Here is a 17,653-nt window from a genome sequence, read left to right as displayed (position 1 = left end):
TCAGTGGGAAGCCCCTGGAAGGTTCTGAGTGGAGGAACATCAAGAGCTGGGTGAGGTTTAACGGGCTCACTTTGAGTGCTGGATAGAGAACTGACTGCAGGGGACTCAGTAAACACCGAATGACTGTTCCCTCCGACTTTATATAGGCTCCTATACAGCTGTTACTTGGTTGTCCGACTTTATATAGGCTCCTATTACAGCTGTTACTTGGTTGTCCTATAATTGCTCTAGTCTGTCCACACTGTCCTGAGGGCCCTGCAACCATGTTGGCTTCATCCCTGGCCCCATCACAGCCCCATGTGGGTTTCACGAGATGGCCATCAGTGACTGAAGAGACCAGAGTTCTACAGCTCGAGGTTTTTGGGGTAAAGTGCTGCGTTCTCCCTTCTGCAGGGTCTGCTGTACCGCGATGCTTGTCGATGGGGCTTCACGCTGCAGACATATGTGCAGCTCACGATGCTGGACCACCACACTCGTCCCCAGGTACATTCAGATGCTCAGCTTTAGCCTTCTGAAAATGTTCTTGCCGTGGTGGGTATATGATTTCCAGGAAGGGGAACCTTGCAAGGAAGCCTCGCTGGACCTTCAGCACTGCTCAGCCTTCTCTGTCTTTGGGGCCAAGGCTTCCTGTTCCTGGCTCTCTGAGTTCCAGCCTCTAGTGCCCTCCCCCACCAGCCTCAGCTAGCCACTAAGTTGGTAGGGATGTCCCTGTGAGCCTGACTGTTCACAACCTGACTCCTTCTGGGCTCAACATTATTTAACTCAGTTCTTCTCCAAGTGTGCCTAGACCTGGAGCAGCAGGAACATCTGGAACGTGTTAGAAATTTTCTGGCCCCATCTCAGACCTGCTGAATCAGAAATTCTAGAGATGAGGCCCAGCAATCTGTGTTTTGTCAAGCTCTCCAGGTGATTTTAATGCATGCTTTGTTTGTTTGCATGGTTTTTTTTTTTTTTTTTGGTATGAAATTTATTGTCAAATTGGTTTCCATACAACATCCAGTGCTCATCCCAACAGGTGCCCTCCTCAATGCCCATCATCCACTTTCCCCTCCCCCGCCACCCGCCCACCCCCTATCAGCCCTCAGTTTGTTCTCAGTATTTAAGAGTCTCTTATGGTTTGCCTCCTTCCCTCTCTGTAACTTTTCTTTTTTTCCCCCTTCCCCTCCCCCCTGGTCTTCTATTGAGTTTCTTAGGATCCAATATGAGTGAAAGCATATGGTATCTGTCTTTCTCTGCCTGACTTATTTCACTTAGCATAACACTCTCCAGTTCCATCCACGTTGCTACAAATGGCCAGATTTCATTCTTTCTCATTATCAAGTAGTGTTCCATTGTATGTATAAACCACATCTTCTTTATCCATTCGTCAGTTGATGGATATTTAGGCTCTTTCCATAATTTGGCTATTGTGGAAAGTGCTGCTATAAACATTGGGGTACAAGTGCCCCTATGCATCAGCACTCCTGTATCCCTTGGGTAAATTCCTAGCAGTGCTATTGCTGGGTTATAGGGTAGATCTATTTTTAATTTTTTGAGGAACTTCCACACTGTTTTCCAGAGCGGCTGCACCAGTTTGCATTCCCACCAACAGTGCAAGATGGTTCCCGTTTCTCTACATCCTCCCCAGCATCTATAGTCTCCTGATTTGTTCATTTTAGCCACTCTTGAGAACCACTGATCTAACCTTCACCTTTGGCTCTTGGTTCAAATTCTTGGGAGAAAGAATTTGATTGGCTCAGCTTGGTCCCTGTGTCTACCTGTGGGCCAATCAGGTGTTGGCACAGATCACAGGGCACAAACATGCCGCTTAGACCCCCTCTATTAGCTGGCATGTGAATAGGGACAGAGTCTCTTAAAAGAGAGCTGACTGAAGAGAGCCTGATCGACACCTGTGGTTCAAAATTGTAAGCACAACCTGGAAGACCAGCATGGATGCTGTCCATGAAGGAGATGGGAGGTCCCTATAGCCTGTTATGTTGACACAGCCACTCAGCTGAGTGGTTTGATCCAGAGCTGGGCAGTTGTGACTATAGCTATCCTTCCACAAATCTGTATCTTTTAAAGATGGAAAGATATGAGCAGAACTGTATGCGTTTCTGTCTCCCCAAATACCTAAGTGCTACAGGTCAGAGCATCTGAGGTTGGCACTTTTCCCCCTTTATTCACCCTATTTTTCCTGAACAGGCACTCAACTGCAAATCTAAATTGTGTCTAATATATGTGACTATAAGGGGACATATGTGTGTTTCTCCGTTTAAGGAAGTCTGCCATGGGAGAGGAAGAATGACAGACAAGGAAGGAGGAACGGAAGGAGAGTTGGATGAGTGGGGTGCTAGCAACATATGGGTAGCAGAGGGTCATAAGTGAGGAGAGGATGGAAAAAAATGGAAAGGAAGATGGATGGACATAAACACCCAGGAAATTCCTGGGTTACGGCTTTGAATATGCCTCTGATTTGCCAGTCCAGGTCCCGTGGGTGCTGTGGGCCAGGCTGAGTGAGGCAGTGTTTGCCCACTTGGGCACAGTCCTTCCCGGTTTGCAAAGGTCTGCAGTGATCCCCAGCCAGCCCTGTGCAGAGGCACAAAGGTCTCACATCTTTGTGGGGTTCCGGAAAGCCAGGCCCTCAGTCACTGATGGCAGAGTCCCCAGCATGTCACACACACTCCAGCCCTCTCGGGGCTTTACCTCGGGCATACATTAAGCAAATGCAGACTATTTAGTTCCATAATTACCACACTTTCCACTGGACAGCACTCTGCTGGGCAGCACTTGGTGGTTTTTCTAGCATTTCCCCAAACTGATAATCCATTTGAGCCTCACCTCTGCTATGAAAGAGGCTGCTGCTGATGAGCCCTCTGTCCCTGCATTGCTGCAGTGGCCACCCAGAGCTTCGGGGCGTGGCGAGGGCGGGGTGGGGGGGGGCAGAGCACAGCTGAGCCCCATGTTAGACACACATTTCTGCTCTGGTGATTGCCTCACCATCCCATAACTTCTCTATTCTTGTGTTCAGCACAGACCGTAGGCGGGGGGAGCAACAAGCATCCTTCAAGCCCCCCTGACCTGAGTCAATGAATCACTTTGTTTTCTTTTAGACATCACCGGTACGATTGATGGAGCGGTCGATTCACAGTGCAAGATATGTTTTTGTAGAAAACCTGTATAGAAGGTACTGTAGTTTACACAGTTGATAAATTATTAAACCCTTAATTTTTTAGAAATGAAATTGGAACTTGTTTACTCCCGTGACAGATATTGAGTACCTCCTGTACGGTCTCTCGCATGTACTGCCATAGGCCTGCTGTGTAACAACCAACCACAAAGCCTCAGTGGCAGACAGCTTTCTGCGTGGATTTTGCTCAGTCATCTGGGGTGGCTGGCCAGGTGGTGGCTCTGCTGTCCGTGATGTCTGGGGGTCGGCTGGTCTAGGACAGCTCCAGCCAGGGTGACTGGGGTGAGTCATCTCTCCTCTTTGTGCCTCTCATCCTCCTTCTGGGACCAGCAAGCTAGTCTGGACATTGACTTCTCATGGGGATGGCGGAGAGCAGAGGCACCAGCAGAAATGCACGAGCACTTTTCAGTCCTTGGCTACAGATTTGCTGTCACCCCATTGGCCAAAACAGGTCATGCCAGCTGACCCCAGTCTGAGAGTTGTGGAGGGCCCATGTGGATCACATGGCAGAGTGGGAGGATATGGGGCAGAGTGAAGACCCAGGGCAATGGAGTGGTCAGGCTATTACCCTTTCACCCAAAACCGTCTTTTGTCCTCATGGGTGTGGACTCTGTCATATAGACATGGTTAGGGGACTTCTGGTGGCCCACAGTGCTGAGGCCTCAGAGGCTTGGGACCCTCCTGATTTCTGTGCTCAGTTTACTGCTGATTTTAGGGATCTTAGGGAGATGGGCTGCAGGCTTTGGCCTGTGTGCTGGCTCTACATGCTGGCTCCCCCGTCCCTCTCCTCTGCAACTGTCCTGTCACCTCCCCCATCTCTCCCCAACCACCCTGTCTGGATGGGTCGGACTTCTTTCTTATTTTTAATTACTGCTCTTGGGCTTCATAATGTGTAAGACAACTTCTGATCAGGTTGAACTGTATGAAATTATTAATTTTGACCAAATTTGACCCACAAAATGGCAGTTACACATGGTTCAACTTTGTCTATGTTTATTTGTTCAGTTGTCTGTTGTGATTCCCCTGCCCACCCCCGCCAGCTGGACCATAAGCTCCTTGGGCCCTGTGGCAGGTATACTTGCCTAGCATGCACACAGCGTGGGGCCAGCACCTGGGCCATATCGTGAGCTCTTGCTGGGCAGTGGGACTTGCAGCCATTCTTGGGTCTCCTGCCTGGCACATTTCCCAGGCTCTGGCCCCAGCTGTTTCACATCTTCTCCTTTGAGGGGACCACTAAAAAGGCTTCTCTGTTGGTCCCGAGCTGGTGTGTATTGTGCCCGTCTGCCTGTGTGGCCCCCGAAACAACAGCTTCTGCTCCCATCCATTCCTAGCGTTAGACTCATGCCTTGAGTCAGGATAGCAGCCAGGGCAAGTCATGACTATGGCTTTGTCCCCCAGCCTTCCAGCAGGAGTGGTCCTGATGCTAGAGCCCCATCCTCCCCCAGCTGCCTGGGGTTTCAGTGGAGCCCAGGTGTCCACTACACTTTCCTTTGCTCCCTGCTCATCAGTGCCTTAGCCAGAGGGAGGACAGGCAGAGGAGAGAAGAGAAAGAATAGAGAAGCCCTGCTGGTGTTTGTTTATTGCTCTGACGTATGGACCCTGGGCAGCAGGGTGGGACTTCACCTGACGAGGCTCTCTGTTTTGTAATTGTTGTCAGCTTGGCCATTTCTGTGTGGCAGCCAGTGGCTCTTTTTGAAGTGGGTAACCTGGAATGGAATGACCGGAGGCCCAGGGGAGAGAGTGAGGTGTGGAGTTCGGGGCACCTGCATCCCATCCTGGCTCTGGAATTTGCTGTCTTTGTGTGCACAGCCGAGTTCCTAAACCTCCCTGAGCCTTTCTTATCTCTAATTCCTGTCGTCCATCTAGAGAGCCTATGGAACAGTTGCCTAGTTTAGGGTTTGTGCCTCTTATGTAGGTCCTTGTCTACCCTGATCTTTGCCAAATTTGCCAGTTAACACCCCCAGCCCCTACCTGCAGGCTGCCCGAGGACTAGTGAGTTTCCCCAGGAGCCATTGTCTCTGCCTGTCCCAGCAGGTGGTTTTAGCTGATGTCATGGGCTTTGGTTACTCATGCCCATAGTTGTTCATTCCAGCACTTCTGATGGGTGGTTCTGATTTCCTAATCTCTGCGGCTGTGGTTGAGGTCATAGGTCCAGAAAACGTGGGCCTTGCCCTGGCTGTTTTGTGGGTAATGTAGGAAAAGACCATAGCTTTTAGTTTTGTTTTTTAAAACTCTTTTCCTGCCCTGTTAGCTTCATTTTTATCCCTCCCCTGGCCCTCCCAGAATGCCTGGCATCTGTGGTTAGGATTTCGGTGGGACAGTGAACCACAGGAGAAATTTACTGTGTCCATGTTTCTGTTCTCGGGATCTAATTGTTTCAAGTTCATACAGCCTTCAGAGAACGTGGGTTCCCCTGAAGACCTCGTTGGAACCTCAAGGCTGATTGCTAGTATCACTTGATTCAGTCTAAAAGCTGTTGGTTGGTGCATGGCATTGGGCACTCCAGAGGCTGCTGGGAACACTGTGGCAGCCTGCGGGGGGCGGGGGAGGGGGGGTGAGGCCATCTGCCACTTCAGTTTCAGGGAAATCAGAGAAGGTGGTGCTCCTCAAACCCTTTGACTGAAGCCTCCCAGAGGCGAAGGGATGCTCACACAGGTGGCTGCTTCCCCACTTGCCCTCCCAGACCATATAGCCCAAAGAAGCCCACTAACAAACCGGAAGTTGCTTTGAAGTCCCCTCTTTTATCTTAAAAATTCATATGGATTTTGCATTCTGCTCTATAATGTGTTCTTCTGTTTGTATCTGTAACAAACACCATACTGAGCATGTGGTTTGGAGTACCTCCTCCCTCAGCCACGTACCCTAGAGTCCCCAGATTCTGGAGGTGGGGAACTCAAGGAGAGGGGGTCTGAGTAGGACCTCCACAGTGCGGGTGATTCAGCTATGACCCGGACCAGGTTATCTGTGTTCCCTGGAAATGAGGGCGTTTGCTCAAGTGGTTGAAGGGCAGGCCAGGAGCCACATTTATTGTCTGGTTCTTCATACTCCTCTTTGAGTCCTCAGGGCAGCCCTGAGGACTGCCTGGTTTAGGTACTGGGGACCCTGTTTGGCAGAGTAGGAACTGAGATGGGCTCAGAAGACCCATGCTCCTTCCTGACCAGGTGGGTGACTGAGCAGGGGGAGCTGCCCTGTGCCCTGCTGTGTGGGGAGCAATTATGAGGGAGCCGTGGGAGACATTGAGATTTTTCTCCTTAAGGCCAGAGGCTTCAGACTGGCTGGAGGCCCTGAGGAGTCTACTCAGGCGAGTCAGGCCTCTGCCTCTTTCCACCCAGGCCTTATAGTGGGCTTCTCCCAGAGATCACTGTACATCTTGTTAACATGTAGATGCTGCTTTGCTGAGTCCAGGGTGGGGCCTGAGAACCTGAATTTATAACAAGCACCCTAGGTGGCCACCATCCTGGGAGGAGCACACTTGGAGACATAAGGCTTTAGAAGAAGCCTGCAGCCAGCCTGCAAAGAGCTCTCCGCTCTAGTGCCCAGCCCTTTTCCTCGAGAGTTTTGTTTCTGTGGCTTCCTTGGGGTCAGGAGAGTAAGAGCCCAGTCCTATAGGCTTTCTTGGGTGCAGGCAGTCTGCCCTGGTGAAAGTTCTTCAGTGCAGGGGCTGGGGGTCCTGTTTCCTGCATTCCTTGCTGTTTGTCCATTTCACATTTGTTGTTTCAAGTTCTAGTTGTTGGGGGTTTTGTTGTGTTTTCTTTGTTTTAAGGGTCTCCAAGTTTATTCCTGGGCCAGGAAAGGTGCAGCCAGGTGCAGCCATAGGCCAAAGGTTTTCTGTGTGGGGGCACATTGGAGTGTTTGTATCCGGAGCTAACGAGGTGATGAGAGCAAGGTAGCGTGGAATGTGGGCTTTCTTCTTGGTCGCTCTCCGTCCAACCCCAGCTTTCCTTGATGTAGTGGGTCAGCCACAGTGAAGTGTTACTGAGAAAGGAGATGTTTTGAGAGTTTTCTGCTCCCCACAAATACGGATTTCTGTGCTTTTGAGCCTAAACCAAATGTATGCTACACCCGAGTTTGGCTGGATCCTTTGCCTTCGCCTATAATAGGATGTTTCAGTTCCTACCTGTGGGGAGTTCGGCTGGGTACTGGGAATCCCAGCATGGCACATGTAGAGAGTCAGCTCCTGGCTCAGCTCATGCCTCCCTCCATCCTCAGGTGCTCCAGGAAAAAGCTTCCTGATGTGTACTGATGGGGACGGGTACAAGTTGCTGCTGCCCCTTCGGTGTTGGGGTTGAACCTTTTCTCTTTCTTAAAAGCCATTGAAACCTTGGGGAGGGGGGCTGCGTGGAAGGGAGTACGCCAGGCCACACACTGGCATTCTGCATCCCCCAAAGCAAAATTTCTTGAAGGTATCCTTGCCTTTTGGACCTTGAACAAATAAAGAGCTCTCCTAGGGAGAGACCTACCTCTTCTGGCCGCCCCCCCCCCCCCCAATTGCAGCGAGTTTGGGGCAGGCAGGATGTGAGTGCAATTATGCTGCTAGGGGTGTGAGAGCATGGTGTTAATTGCTGAAGAGGAAGATTCCAGTTACATAGCCTCCTTAACGACCAGGCACTTGTGAGGCCTGGGCACCGCGCTGAAATGAAAAGCTGAAGGTGGTGAGAAGGACTCATGTAGCTAAAGTGGCCACGCAGGCAATTGTGTGGCCCAAACCTTGTGGGCTGAATAATTGAATGCCAAGGTTTTACTAGATTGGTTGGCATTTTCGAAGAACAGAAGTAGGGGAAGTGAGTGGGGCCCAACTGGAGAAGTGACAGCTGACTCGCCTGGGGTTGCAGATCAGGGACATTGATGAAGACCCTGCATTTGGAACAGTAAGCAGACCCTCCTACCTTCCTAGCTGGCCTAGGGGCTGGGACTCTTCCCCTGCTCTGGTCCAAAGGGGGACTTAGGCCTGGGTCTTGACCCTGAGAGCTGTGCCTTTCCTCCAGCTGCGGCCACAGAGACACAGGAGTGTCCAGAACAGCCCGTTCACTTGACAGACAGGAAGGGCAAGTGATGTAATGCAGAGCATGTGAGTTTTGGGGCCACAGAGAGCCAGGCTTTAATTTCTGCTCAGACTGAGGTGTGTTTCACTGCTCTGGGCCTCAGTTTTCCTCATCTGCAAATTGGGACTAAAATTGATCATATAAGGTCTTGTGAAAACAAGAGACAATCATGTATACAGGGAGACTGGCATATGAATGAGAGGTTTCTGTTCCAGCCTGTGCTGTGCAAACTGGGGCCTCTGAAGGCCTCAGGAGGAAGATAGCAGCAAACTGTGCCAAGCAAAACAGCCAGCAGGATTCGTGTGGATCCAAGACCTCGGTTTTGCCACCCTGGGTAAGGGGACGGCACCACGAAATCCTCTCATTCCACCCATTCCACTGTTGGGGAGTCAAGTGGTTGAATTTTCTGTAGAGAGGCGCCGCCCACTGTGTGTTCTGTGGAAATAAAAGCAGTGGCTTGGGGCACCTGAGTGGCTTAGTCGGTTAAGTGTCTGACTTTGGCTCAGGTCATGATCTTGCAGTTCGTGAATTTGAGACTCACGTCGTGCTCTGTGCTAACACCTCAGAACCCGGAGCCTGCTTTGGATTCTGTGTCTGCTTCTCTCTGCCCCTGCCCCACTCATGCTCTGTCTATCTGTCTCTCTCCTTCAAAAATAAATAAGCATTTTTTAAAAAATTAAAAAAAAATTAAAACAGTGGCTTATTGGTGGTGCTGGGTGCCCCAATCTAGAGGCAGACACAGGAGGAGCCAGGCAGAATTTCTTTTATTTTTTTTTTTTTTTTTAAATTTTTTTCAACGTTTATTTATTTTTGGGACAGAGAGAGACAGAGCATGAACAGGGGAGGGGCAGAGAGAGAGGGAGACACAGAATCGGAAACAGGCTCCAGGCTCTGAGCCATCAGCCCAGAGCCCGACGCGGGGCTCGAACTCACGGACCGCGAGATCGTGACCTGGCTGAAGTCGGACGCTTAACCGACTGCGCCACCCAGGCGCCCCAGAGCCAGGCAGAATTTCCAGGAGGAAAACCGCGAATATGGATAAAGCAGCACCTGCTGTCTGACATTCCTCAGAGTCACCGAAATCAGGCCTCCGTTTCCTCACTCAGCGTAGCCAGTGACAGGTTGTCCTGGACCCCCTAGCACAGTGCTCCCAGCAATCCCGGAAGGGTTTCCTGGAGGTCTTCCTGCCAACCCGGCTGGCAGGGAGGCTGCCCCCACGGAGGACCTCTCCAGGAGAGCGCTGGAAAGGGATATCCTTCGTCCTGTCTGTGGGGGAAGCTGCCAGTTTGGGCTGGGTTGGGGTGGGACCAGGAGGTCCCTGTGCCCCTCAGGAAGTATCCTGAGATTATCTGGAACTGATTTCCAGGGGAATAGTGGCTCTCAGGCAGGCTCCAGAGACTCCCGCAGATGTGAGCCCCATCCCCATGTCTCTGCGTCCTTCCATGCACATCCTGACCCTTTTTTCTGGTAGTGTTGGTCTGGTTTTTCAGTTAACACTGTGCTGCATGTGTTCTGCATGGTGACTCAATTCAGCAGTTCCAGCTTCCGGGATCTTCCCAGCTCTGGGATTTGGCAAAATCTGCCTTGAGCCTTGCAGACACATGTGAAGTTCTGCAGGGCAAAGTATGACACCTGACTGTCCAGCAAGCATCAGTGACTTGGGAGGCACTGGGCAGTTCTGCCTCTGGCCCCGCTCACTAGTCCACAGCCCTATGTTGCTAGTCTGTTCTGTGCCTTCAGGCTATTTGGTCTGTGTTTTAGTGGAGAAGGGGAGGGGCGGATTAGCAGCTTGCTTTCGGGAAACCCTCATTCCCTCAGAGTCAATTTTGTTCTGGACAACGAAACTTTGTTTCCCAGTGAAGGAAAACACATGAAGAGAGAGTGGTTTGGTTTCCTGAAATCAGATACTCTGAGCTGCGACTAACTGAAACCCAGCTCCAAGTAACCTGAAGGATGAGGGCATTAGTGGTTATCTTAATGGCAGGCAGGGTTGGTTTCATTCAGTGGCTCCAGCTTTGTTTTCCTACTCTTGTGTCTCATTCATATCCTCAATATGATTCCTCCATGGTGACGAAATGGCTGTGGCAGAACCAGGTTTCTCACTTGCTAGCCAGAGTAGGTGTCTTGCCAGTGGCTTTCCTCTGAGTGTGAGAAAGCATGGTTTCTATCAACCCCTGCAGGCCTCCCTCATGTCTCACTGGCCCAGGCTGGGCCCGTGTGGCCAGGGGATGCCTTGTACTGATTGGTGCAGCTTGTGAGAGGACAGTACTTCCCTTAGACCAACTGGGCCTCCCCAGAAGCTTGGGGTGGGGTCAGGTTTCCCTGGAACACTCAGACCTGAATAATGGGCTACTTTTTTATTTTTAAGTTTTTTTTTAATGTTTTTTATTTTTAATTTTATTTTTTACTTTTATTTTTTGTTTTTTCAAATTTACGTCCAAACTAGTTAGTATATAGTGCAACAATGATTTCAGGAGTAGATTCCTTAATGCCCCTTACCCATTTAGCCCATCCCCCCCTCCCACAACCCCTCCAGTAACCCTCAGTTTGTTCTCCATATTTATGAGTCTCTTCTGTTTTGTCCCCCTCCCTGTTTTGATATTATTTTTGCTTTCCGTCCCTTATGTTCATCTGTTTTGTCTCTTAAAGTCCTCATGTGAGTGAAGTCATATGATTTTTGTCTTTCTCTGACTAATTTCACTTAGCATAATACCCTCCAGTCCCATCCACATAGTTGCAAATGGCAAGATTTCATTCTTTTTGATTGCCGAGTAATACTCCATTGGGTACATATACCGCATCTTCTTTATCCATTCATCCATCGATGGACATTTGGGCTCTTTCCATACTTTGGCTATTGTTGACAGTGCTGCTATAAACATGGGGGTGCATGTTCCCCTTTGAAACAGCACACCTGTATCCCTTGGATAAATGCCTAGTAGTGCAATTGCTGGGTCGTAGGGTAGTTCTATTTTTAATTTTTTGAGGAACCTCCATACTGTTTTCCAGAGTGGCTGCACCAGCTTGCATTCCCACCAACAGTGCAAAAGAGATCCTCTTTCTCCACATCCACGCCAACATCTGTGGTTGCCTGAGTTGTTAACATTAGCCATTCTGACAGGTGTGAGGTGGTATCTCATTGTGGTTTTGATTTGTATTTCCCTGATGATGAGTGATGTTAAGCATTTTCTCATGTGTTGGTTAGCCATCTGGATGTCTTCTTTGGAGAAGTGTCTACTCATGACTTTTGCTCATTTCTTCCCTGGATTATTTGTTTTTTTGGGTGTTGAGTTTGATAAGTTCTTTATAGACTTTGGATACCAACTCTTTATCTGATATGTCATTTGCAAATATCTTTTCCCATTCCATTGGTTGCCTTTTAGTTTTGCTGATTGTTTCCTTCGCTGTGCAAAAGCTTTTTATTTTGATGAGGTCCCAGTAGTTCATTTTTGTTTAATTTGTTTTTTAAATGTTTACTTAATTTTGAGAGAGACAGAGCATGAGCAGGGGAGGGGCAGAGGAAGAGGGAGACACAGAATCTGAAGCAGGCTCCAGACTCTGAGCTGTCAGCAAAGAGCCTGATGTGGGACTTGAACTCACAGGTGGTGAGATCATGACCCAAGCTGAAGTCGGATGCTTAACCAACTGAGCCACCCAGGCACCCCAATAATGGGCTATAAGGACATAAGAGAAGAGACAGCCACCTGTCCTCACACCATACCAGCCTGTGGTCACAAAGTCATTACCTTTAGTTCCTGGATTGCATTGGCTCGGGTCCTCTCTGCAGTGTTGTGGGACTTCTTCCAACCACCCTCCTCCACCCACTCATTCCAAGAGCCCTCGCATGTTAATCAGGTCTCCTGGCTGAGATCTGATGCCTGAAGACCTAAGGCACCGGCAGCTGCCCCTCTGCCCCCACTGTTCTCTCAGGCACCGTACACTTTCCTGCTGCTCGGCCCAGGCACAGCTAGCTGTTCTCCCCTGAGGATATCATGGTGTCTCAGGCACTAGGGGCAGTGTCCCTGTCCAGTTTGTGCCATGCCCTGTCGTTTGTGCCCTTCGTCCCCCAGAGCACCCCCCTCCAACTGTCTGAGCTCTTCTCTCTGTCCATGCCCATCCCTGCATCCCTCTTCCCCATCAGGTGGGAGTCCATTCACAGCACCTGGCAGGGGGCCAGCTCTAGACCGCCCTTCCACTGGGCTCTTCTCTTGCCCCCACCGTTCATGGGCAACGAGGAGCCCCCTGTGCACCCTGGGGCCCAGGCACGACCATTTTCCTGTAGCCGGTCCTTCCAGACCCTGTTCTGAGTGGATCCAAGATGGTAGGTGGGGTGTTACAAGGGAGAATTCCCCCCCTGGGCCTTGGCAGATCACCTGGCCTTTGACAGGCCTGTGTCCTCTAGCTGCCATTCCTCTGTCTCTTCCCGTTGGTTTCCTCTTGGGGCGCGGGAAACCCGCTGGAGCCGGGGAGAGACGCCAGGCCTCGTGGATGCTTAGACTGTTGTCTTGAATTCTTCCTTCCTTCCTTCCTTTTTCAGTTCACATTTTAAATATGTAGTTATTTCCCCTCCACCCAACCCTTGATTTGAGAACGAATATGTTGCTGATTTTGGAAAATACAGAAAGGTAGAAAGAAAACAAAGTCCCCTCTGGTCCCACAGCTCAGAGAAAAAAGCACTGTATGCATTTTGCTGTTTTTCTTCCCAGTCTTTTTTCATAATATGTGAACGGATTCTTGTGAAAATACAGTTGGGTCACACTATATACAGTTTTTTGTCCTGCTGTTCTCATGGAACATTCGATTGTGAGCATTTTCCATGTCATTAAGTATTATTTTACCATGTTGTCTTTCAGTCACTGCATGGTTTGCTGTTCTGTCAATGGGCCAAGGTTTCGCTTTTCATTGTTTTAGGGGGTGCTGTGGTGGAGATCCATGATTATTTCCACAAAATAAACTTCTAGAGGTGGAACTGATTTGCTGCTCCACCTTCCAAACTGAGTGCTATCCCTGTTCTCTGGGGACAGGCTTCAGAGTCCCTTTCTCTGCCTGTAGTTCAGATTCCAAATGAGCTCTCCCATCGAACAGTTCCATGACTCTTGCTGCATTAGACCATAAGCTGTCCCCCAGCGGTGGAGGGTCCGAGGTGTTTCGGGCCCAATATCACATGGATCGCGGTATACCATTGTGCCCTGGGTCATGCCCTTTATACGGAAGCCATCCACAGGTCCTTCTGATGAATAAAACCCTAATAACTCTCATTATAGTGGGAAGATGCCTGAAGTGGACTATGTGATTCTGGCAGAATGGTTTGATTGGATTGTGAGGAACATCGACGTGTCCATTGATTTGATAGGTGAGAGGCCCCTCCCGACCTTCCTCCCCCAGTGAGGACGCACTTGGCTGGACCACCAACCAGCAGGGACGGTGGGCGGGGCCCTAACCACTGGTGATTCTTTTCCCACACCAATTCAGCCTTCTGTCCAACGGCAGACAGAATCTGGGGGCATTTTGGTTCCTCCTATAGAAGCACCCTCCCTGGGCTTTGTTACTCAAGCTGCTCTCCCCTGGTCCATTGTGATTTGATGTTGTTTTTTCTAGTTTATGTGAGAAGGAGGAGGGACAGGATCTGGACATTTACTGAGACCCATTGTGCCAGACCCTGTGCTAAGCTTTGTGTATGCATGGAAGCTCATTCAGCCTCAGAACAACCCTGTGGGGCTGGTGACATGGAAGGAAAATTAAAGTTGGGATGAGGGTCAAGATGCCTGTCAGGCCACACAGCTGGTTAGTGGTTGGGCTGTGAGCTGGCTGTGGTCTGTGTCTTCTGCTCAGAGCTGCTGGCGGATGTTTCTCTCCACGTCTTGCCCACACACCTTCCTTCCCCCTCCCCTCGGCTTTGACTTCCAAGCCATGACCAGAGTAATTAGAACCATGTATGATTTTTTTTAATTTCAGTTTATCTCCGGACCACCCCTGAGACCTGTTATCAGAGGTTACAGATGAGATGCAGGGAGGAGGAGACAGTCATTTCCCTGGTAAGAGCCCTCTTTAACCTGCTTCAAAATGACCGGGAAACCATGTCCATCGCAGCCCGGCCCTTCCCTCTGTGAGGTCACTGTGCTGTTGTCACAGAGGAAGACACGGGAACTGAGCATGCAGGAGGGTAAACTCTGACTTCCTCTGTGGCTGGAGACCCTGTGCAGAATCCAGATCGACCTCACTTCCTGTGGCTCGGGACTCATTGCTTGGCGCCCTCTGTGCTCGGAGGCGTCCCTTCTCCACTCCCTGTCCAGGTGCCCCCAGGGCTCGTCCTGTCCACCTCCTGAAGGTGACCTGCCTCTGGGCCCAGCTCTGGGTCCTCGCTAGAACGTGCCCTCCCACCTGCACTGCATCCCTAGTGCTTAGTGCAGTGCTGGGCTTGGCGGTGGCCTTCTCTACGACTTGCCCAGCATCTTGCCCTTCTGGGTCCTGGCTCAGGGCCACATGGACTGTAGTCAGGACTGTTGTAGCCATTGGACTGCCCTCCTTGTCCTGGCCCTTCACTCCGCATGTTCCCTCCAAAATCTGGTCTCCACATTGCTGCTTGGGTGATGTGTCCAGTATAGAATGCCATTCATGCAGTCTCCCAGCCATAAGCCCCCAGTGCCTTGCCGCTGTCTAGGCTGAAGTCCCCACTGCCGGATTGGTGTTATCTCCCTCCACTTCCTGCTTTTCATGCTCTGGCCATAGAGACTAGTTGTGGCTACACACACATACACACACACACACACACACACACACACACACACACACTCACCATGTAGTTACATAAATGTGCCTTTGTATGGTGGTTTCTTTTGCCTTCCAAGTTCAGCTCAGATGTCACTTTCTCCAGGAGGCCTTCCCTGACCTTCCCTCCATTGTGCTCCTCTAGCCGCTGGGTGTATTATGATCACAGCCCTAAGGACAATCATACTGAAACTATTTGTCTGTATGTTTGTTCCCCATCTATCATCAAACTGTGAGCTTTTTAAGATTAGATCTTATTCCCTTTGCATCCCCAGCATGTTTCCCAGGACTTGGCACCTAGGAGTTGCTCAGTTAGTACTGAACTGAATGCCCTACACGAATGCCTCTGGCGGTACACAGACAGAGGCTGGCAGGCATTTACTGGGGTGTCATGGGGGTCTGAGCTCAGGATGGGCTGGACTTGGGGCCCTGGAAGACCTGTCCTGCTCCTGAGGCCTGCCTAGCCTTATTTTCCTTGGGCACCAGAAAGGTTGATTCCAGCCATGAAGGCATGGGCCTCTCTCTAGGCAGCTCCTTTGAAATCCAGAGACAGGAGTGAAGGGTGCAGTGGAGTGGGGCTGGGCCATGCCAAGGTAGGGCATGGCCACTCTGTGCAGTGACACAGATGTTCTGAAGAAATGACAAGTCTGGAGTCCCTCTAAGCCATTAGCCAAGCCATTATCCTAACATTTCTGATGTGGCCTATAGGACAAACCTGTTGTTGCCAAGGGAGAACTCAGTGGTGGATGGAAAAGGTGTCAGTGCGGTTTCTCTAAGAACTTCCGGGCTGGCAGTAAATTGCTGCTTGGGGAGGTGGTCACGGGCAGCAAAAGCACCTTGGCCTGTGCGTGTGGAAGTGTGTGCTGTCCAGTCCTGCCTGTGCAGAGGCACTAATGGCTTAGGGGCATGTCCGGGCCTCTTTTCCCTTGGGTTCCACCTCGTGGGGCTTTCTGAAGTTGGTCTTCATGGGGCGCCTGGGTGGCTCAGTCGGTTGAGCGTCCGACTTGGGCTTAGGTCATGATCTTGCAGTCTGTGAGTTCGAGCCCTGTGTCGGGCTCTGCGCTGACAGCTCACAGCCTGGAGCCTGCTTCAGATTCTGTGTCTCCCTCTCTCTGTGCCCCTCCCCTGCTCATGCTCGCTCTCTCTCTCTCTCTCTCTCTCTCTCTCTGTCAAAAATAAATAAACATTAAAAAATTTTTAAATGAAGTTGGTCTTCATGGTCTAGAGGGTCCACAGGTTGTAAGTCATCTAGGGAGTAGGAGCAGCAGGAATGGGATTCCCTAGGCCAGTGAGGGTCATTGTCCTCTTGGAGGGAAGGTCAGAGGGGAGGGGTCAGAGGCTGCCCAGGGCTGGGCTGTCCAGCTGTGGGGCAGCTGTGGGCTCCACCATGAAGGAGCTGATGGCCCTGCTGCTGAAGAAGTGGCAGGAAGTGTGAGAAGCGAGGTGGGAGGGTGTGCGTAAGGCACCAGTGGAGCAGGGAGGGGTGGAGCCCATGGCCCTAGTGAAGCCTCTGACTGTTGCCCTGCCCGAGCTGGCTGGCAGAGGGAGCCGCTGCATTTACTGCTGTCCGCCTGGACCAGGTCAGCGGTTGTAGGCTCCTTTGTCCAAGCCACTGCCCTGTGGTCATCAACATTCACCCCCCTGCCTAAGACCCTTGGTGGAGAGGTTTGTCCCCCTCCCCTCCCTGCTCCTGACAGCCTGTGTCTGTGTGTGTGTGTGTGTGTGTTTCCTGGCAGGAATACTTGGATGCTCTTCACCGCCTCTATGAGGAGTGGCTCTTCAAAGGAGGCCTTTTCCCTGTGGCAGCCCCTGTTCTGGTAAGTTCCCCTTCTTTTCTAGAAGGAGGAGTGACCCAGGGAATGTCAGCCACTCTGTAGTCCGGGGAAGCACGAGTTCCTTCATAGCTGGAGGATCGAGATGGAGGAAGCAGGGAGGGTGGAAAGGGCTCTTTCTCTGGCCCGGTCCCCATTCTGGACTGAGTCTCAGAGTTAGTTGGACAGTCCTGAGAGAAGGTGACCTGTCCCAGTGTCATTACACCGGTGGCCACAGTAGCATCTCACTTATCCAGCCTCACCAGGGAAGGAGTGTCCCCGATGGCTGAAGCCTCTAGACGTGCGTTTTGGCTTTAAGCACTCGAGCTGGGTCTTTGCGATGCAGCCGTCCCTTCTTCAGTGGATAGCAGGCGCAGAGCCTCACTGCCCCCTTTCTTGGTGACCCAGGGCGTCTGGAGGAGCACCACTTGCTGTCCTGGGCTGTTACCCAGCGATGCCCTTAGGAGGTGCTGAGGTGTGTAGGACTGTTTGCCCCACACCACTCACGTGTTTGAGCTCCCGCGTTGGCTTTGTATAGCCGCCCCCTTTTCTCCTGCTGACACTCGCCACTTCTAACTGTGTCGCCGTTTCCGCTCCATCCGTGTTTCCCTGCTTCCCTGTCCCCTCGTTTTCCGATTTGCTGCTGCTGAATTTCTTGAGGCAGGCAGATGGGTGCTAAGACTGTCAGGAGTGCGTGCACAGCGTGGGATGCAAGGGAGGGCCGCACACAGACTTTGGTGCATGGCCTGAGGGACATCTGTTTGGGCTTCTCAAATACTTCTACTCACGGTGCTCGCGGGCCACGAGGTTGCCGAAAAGTGAGATATTACTGTGCTGGAGTTTTGAAGAAGTAAAATCTATTT

The 17,653-nt window shown here is 51.0% G+C and overlaps 1 protein-coding gene across 10 annotated transcripts in view; it reads left to right on the top strand.

Annotated features, from left to right (window-relative positions):
- The window catches only part of TK2 (thymidine kinase 2), a 36,617-nt gene that overhangs the window by 11,396 nt on the left and 7,568 nt on the right, over positions 1 to 17,653 (top strand). For 9 of the 10 annotated variants that reach the window (XM_040498218.1, XM_040498216.1, XM_040498217.1 and 6 more), the window contains 5 exons: positions 394 to 483; positions 3,093 to 3,166; positions 13,476 to 13,564; positions 14,167 to 14,246; positions 16,716 to 16,796. In XM_040498218.1, the coding sequence (XP_040354152.1) occupies positions 394 to 483; positions 3,093 to 3,166; positions 13,476 to 13,564; positions 14,167 to 14,246; positions 16,716 to 16,796 (414 nt within the window). Of the gene's footprint in view, positions 1 to 393; positions 484 to 3,092; positions 3,167 to 13,475; positions 13,565 to 14,166; positions 14,247 to 16,715; positions 16,797 to 17,198; positions 17,266 to 17,653 lie in introns of all 10 variants that reach the window. The other variant, XM_040498212.1, reaches the window with a different exon arrangement.

This window comes from Herpailurus yagouaroundi, unplaced genomic scaffold (assembly GCF_014898765.1).
Source record: "Herpailurus yagouaroundi ecotype Mexico unplaced genomic scaffold, PumYag 190, whole genome shotgun sequence".
Taxonomy (NCBI): domain Eukaryota; kingdom Metazoa; phylum Chordata; class Mammalia; order Carnivora; family Felidae; genus Herpailurus; species Herpailurus yagouaroundi.
This window is presented reverse-complemented; position numbering and strand designations above follow the sequence as displayed.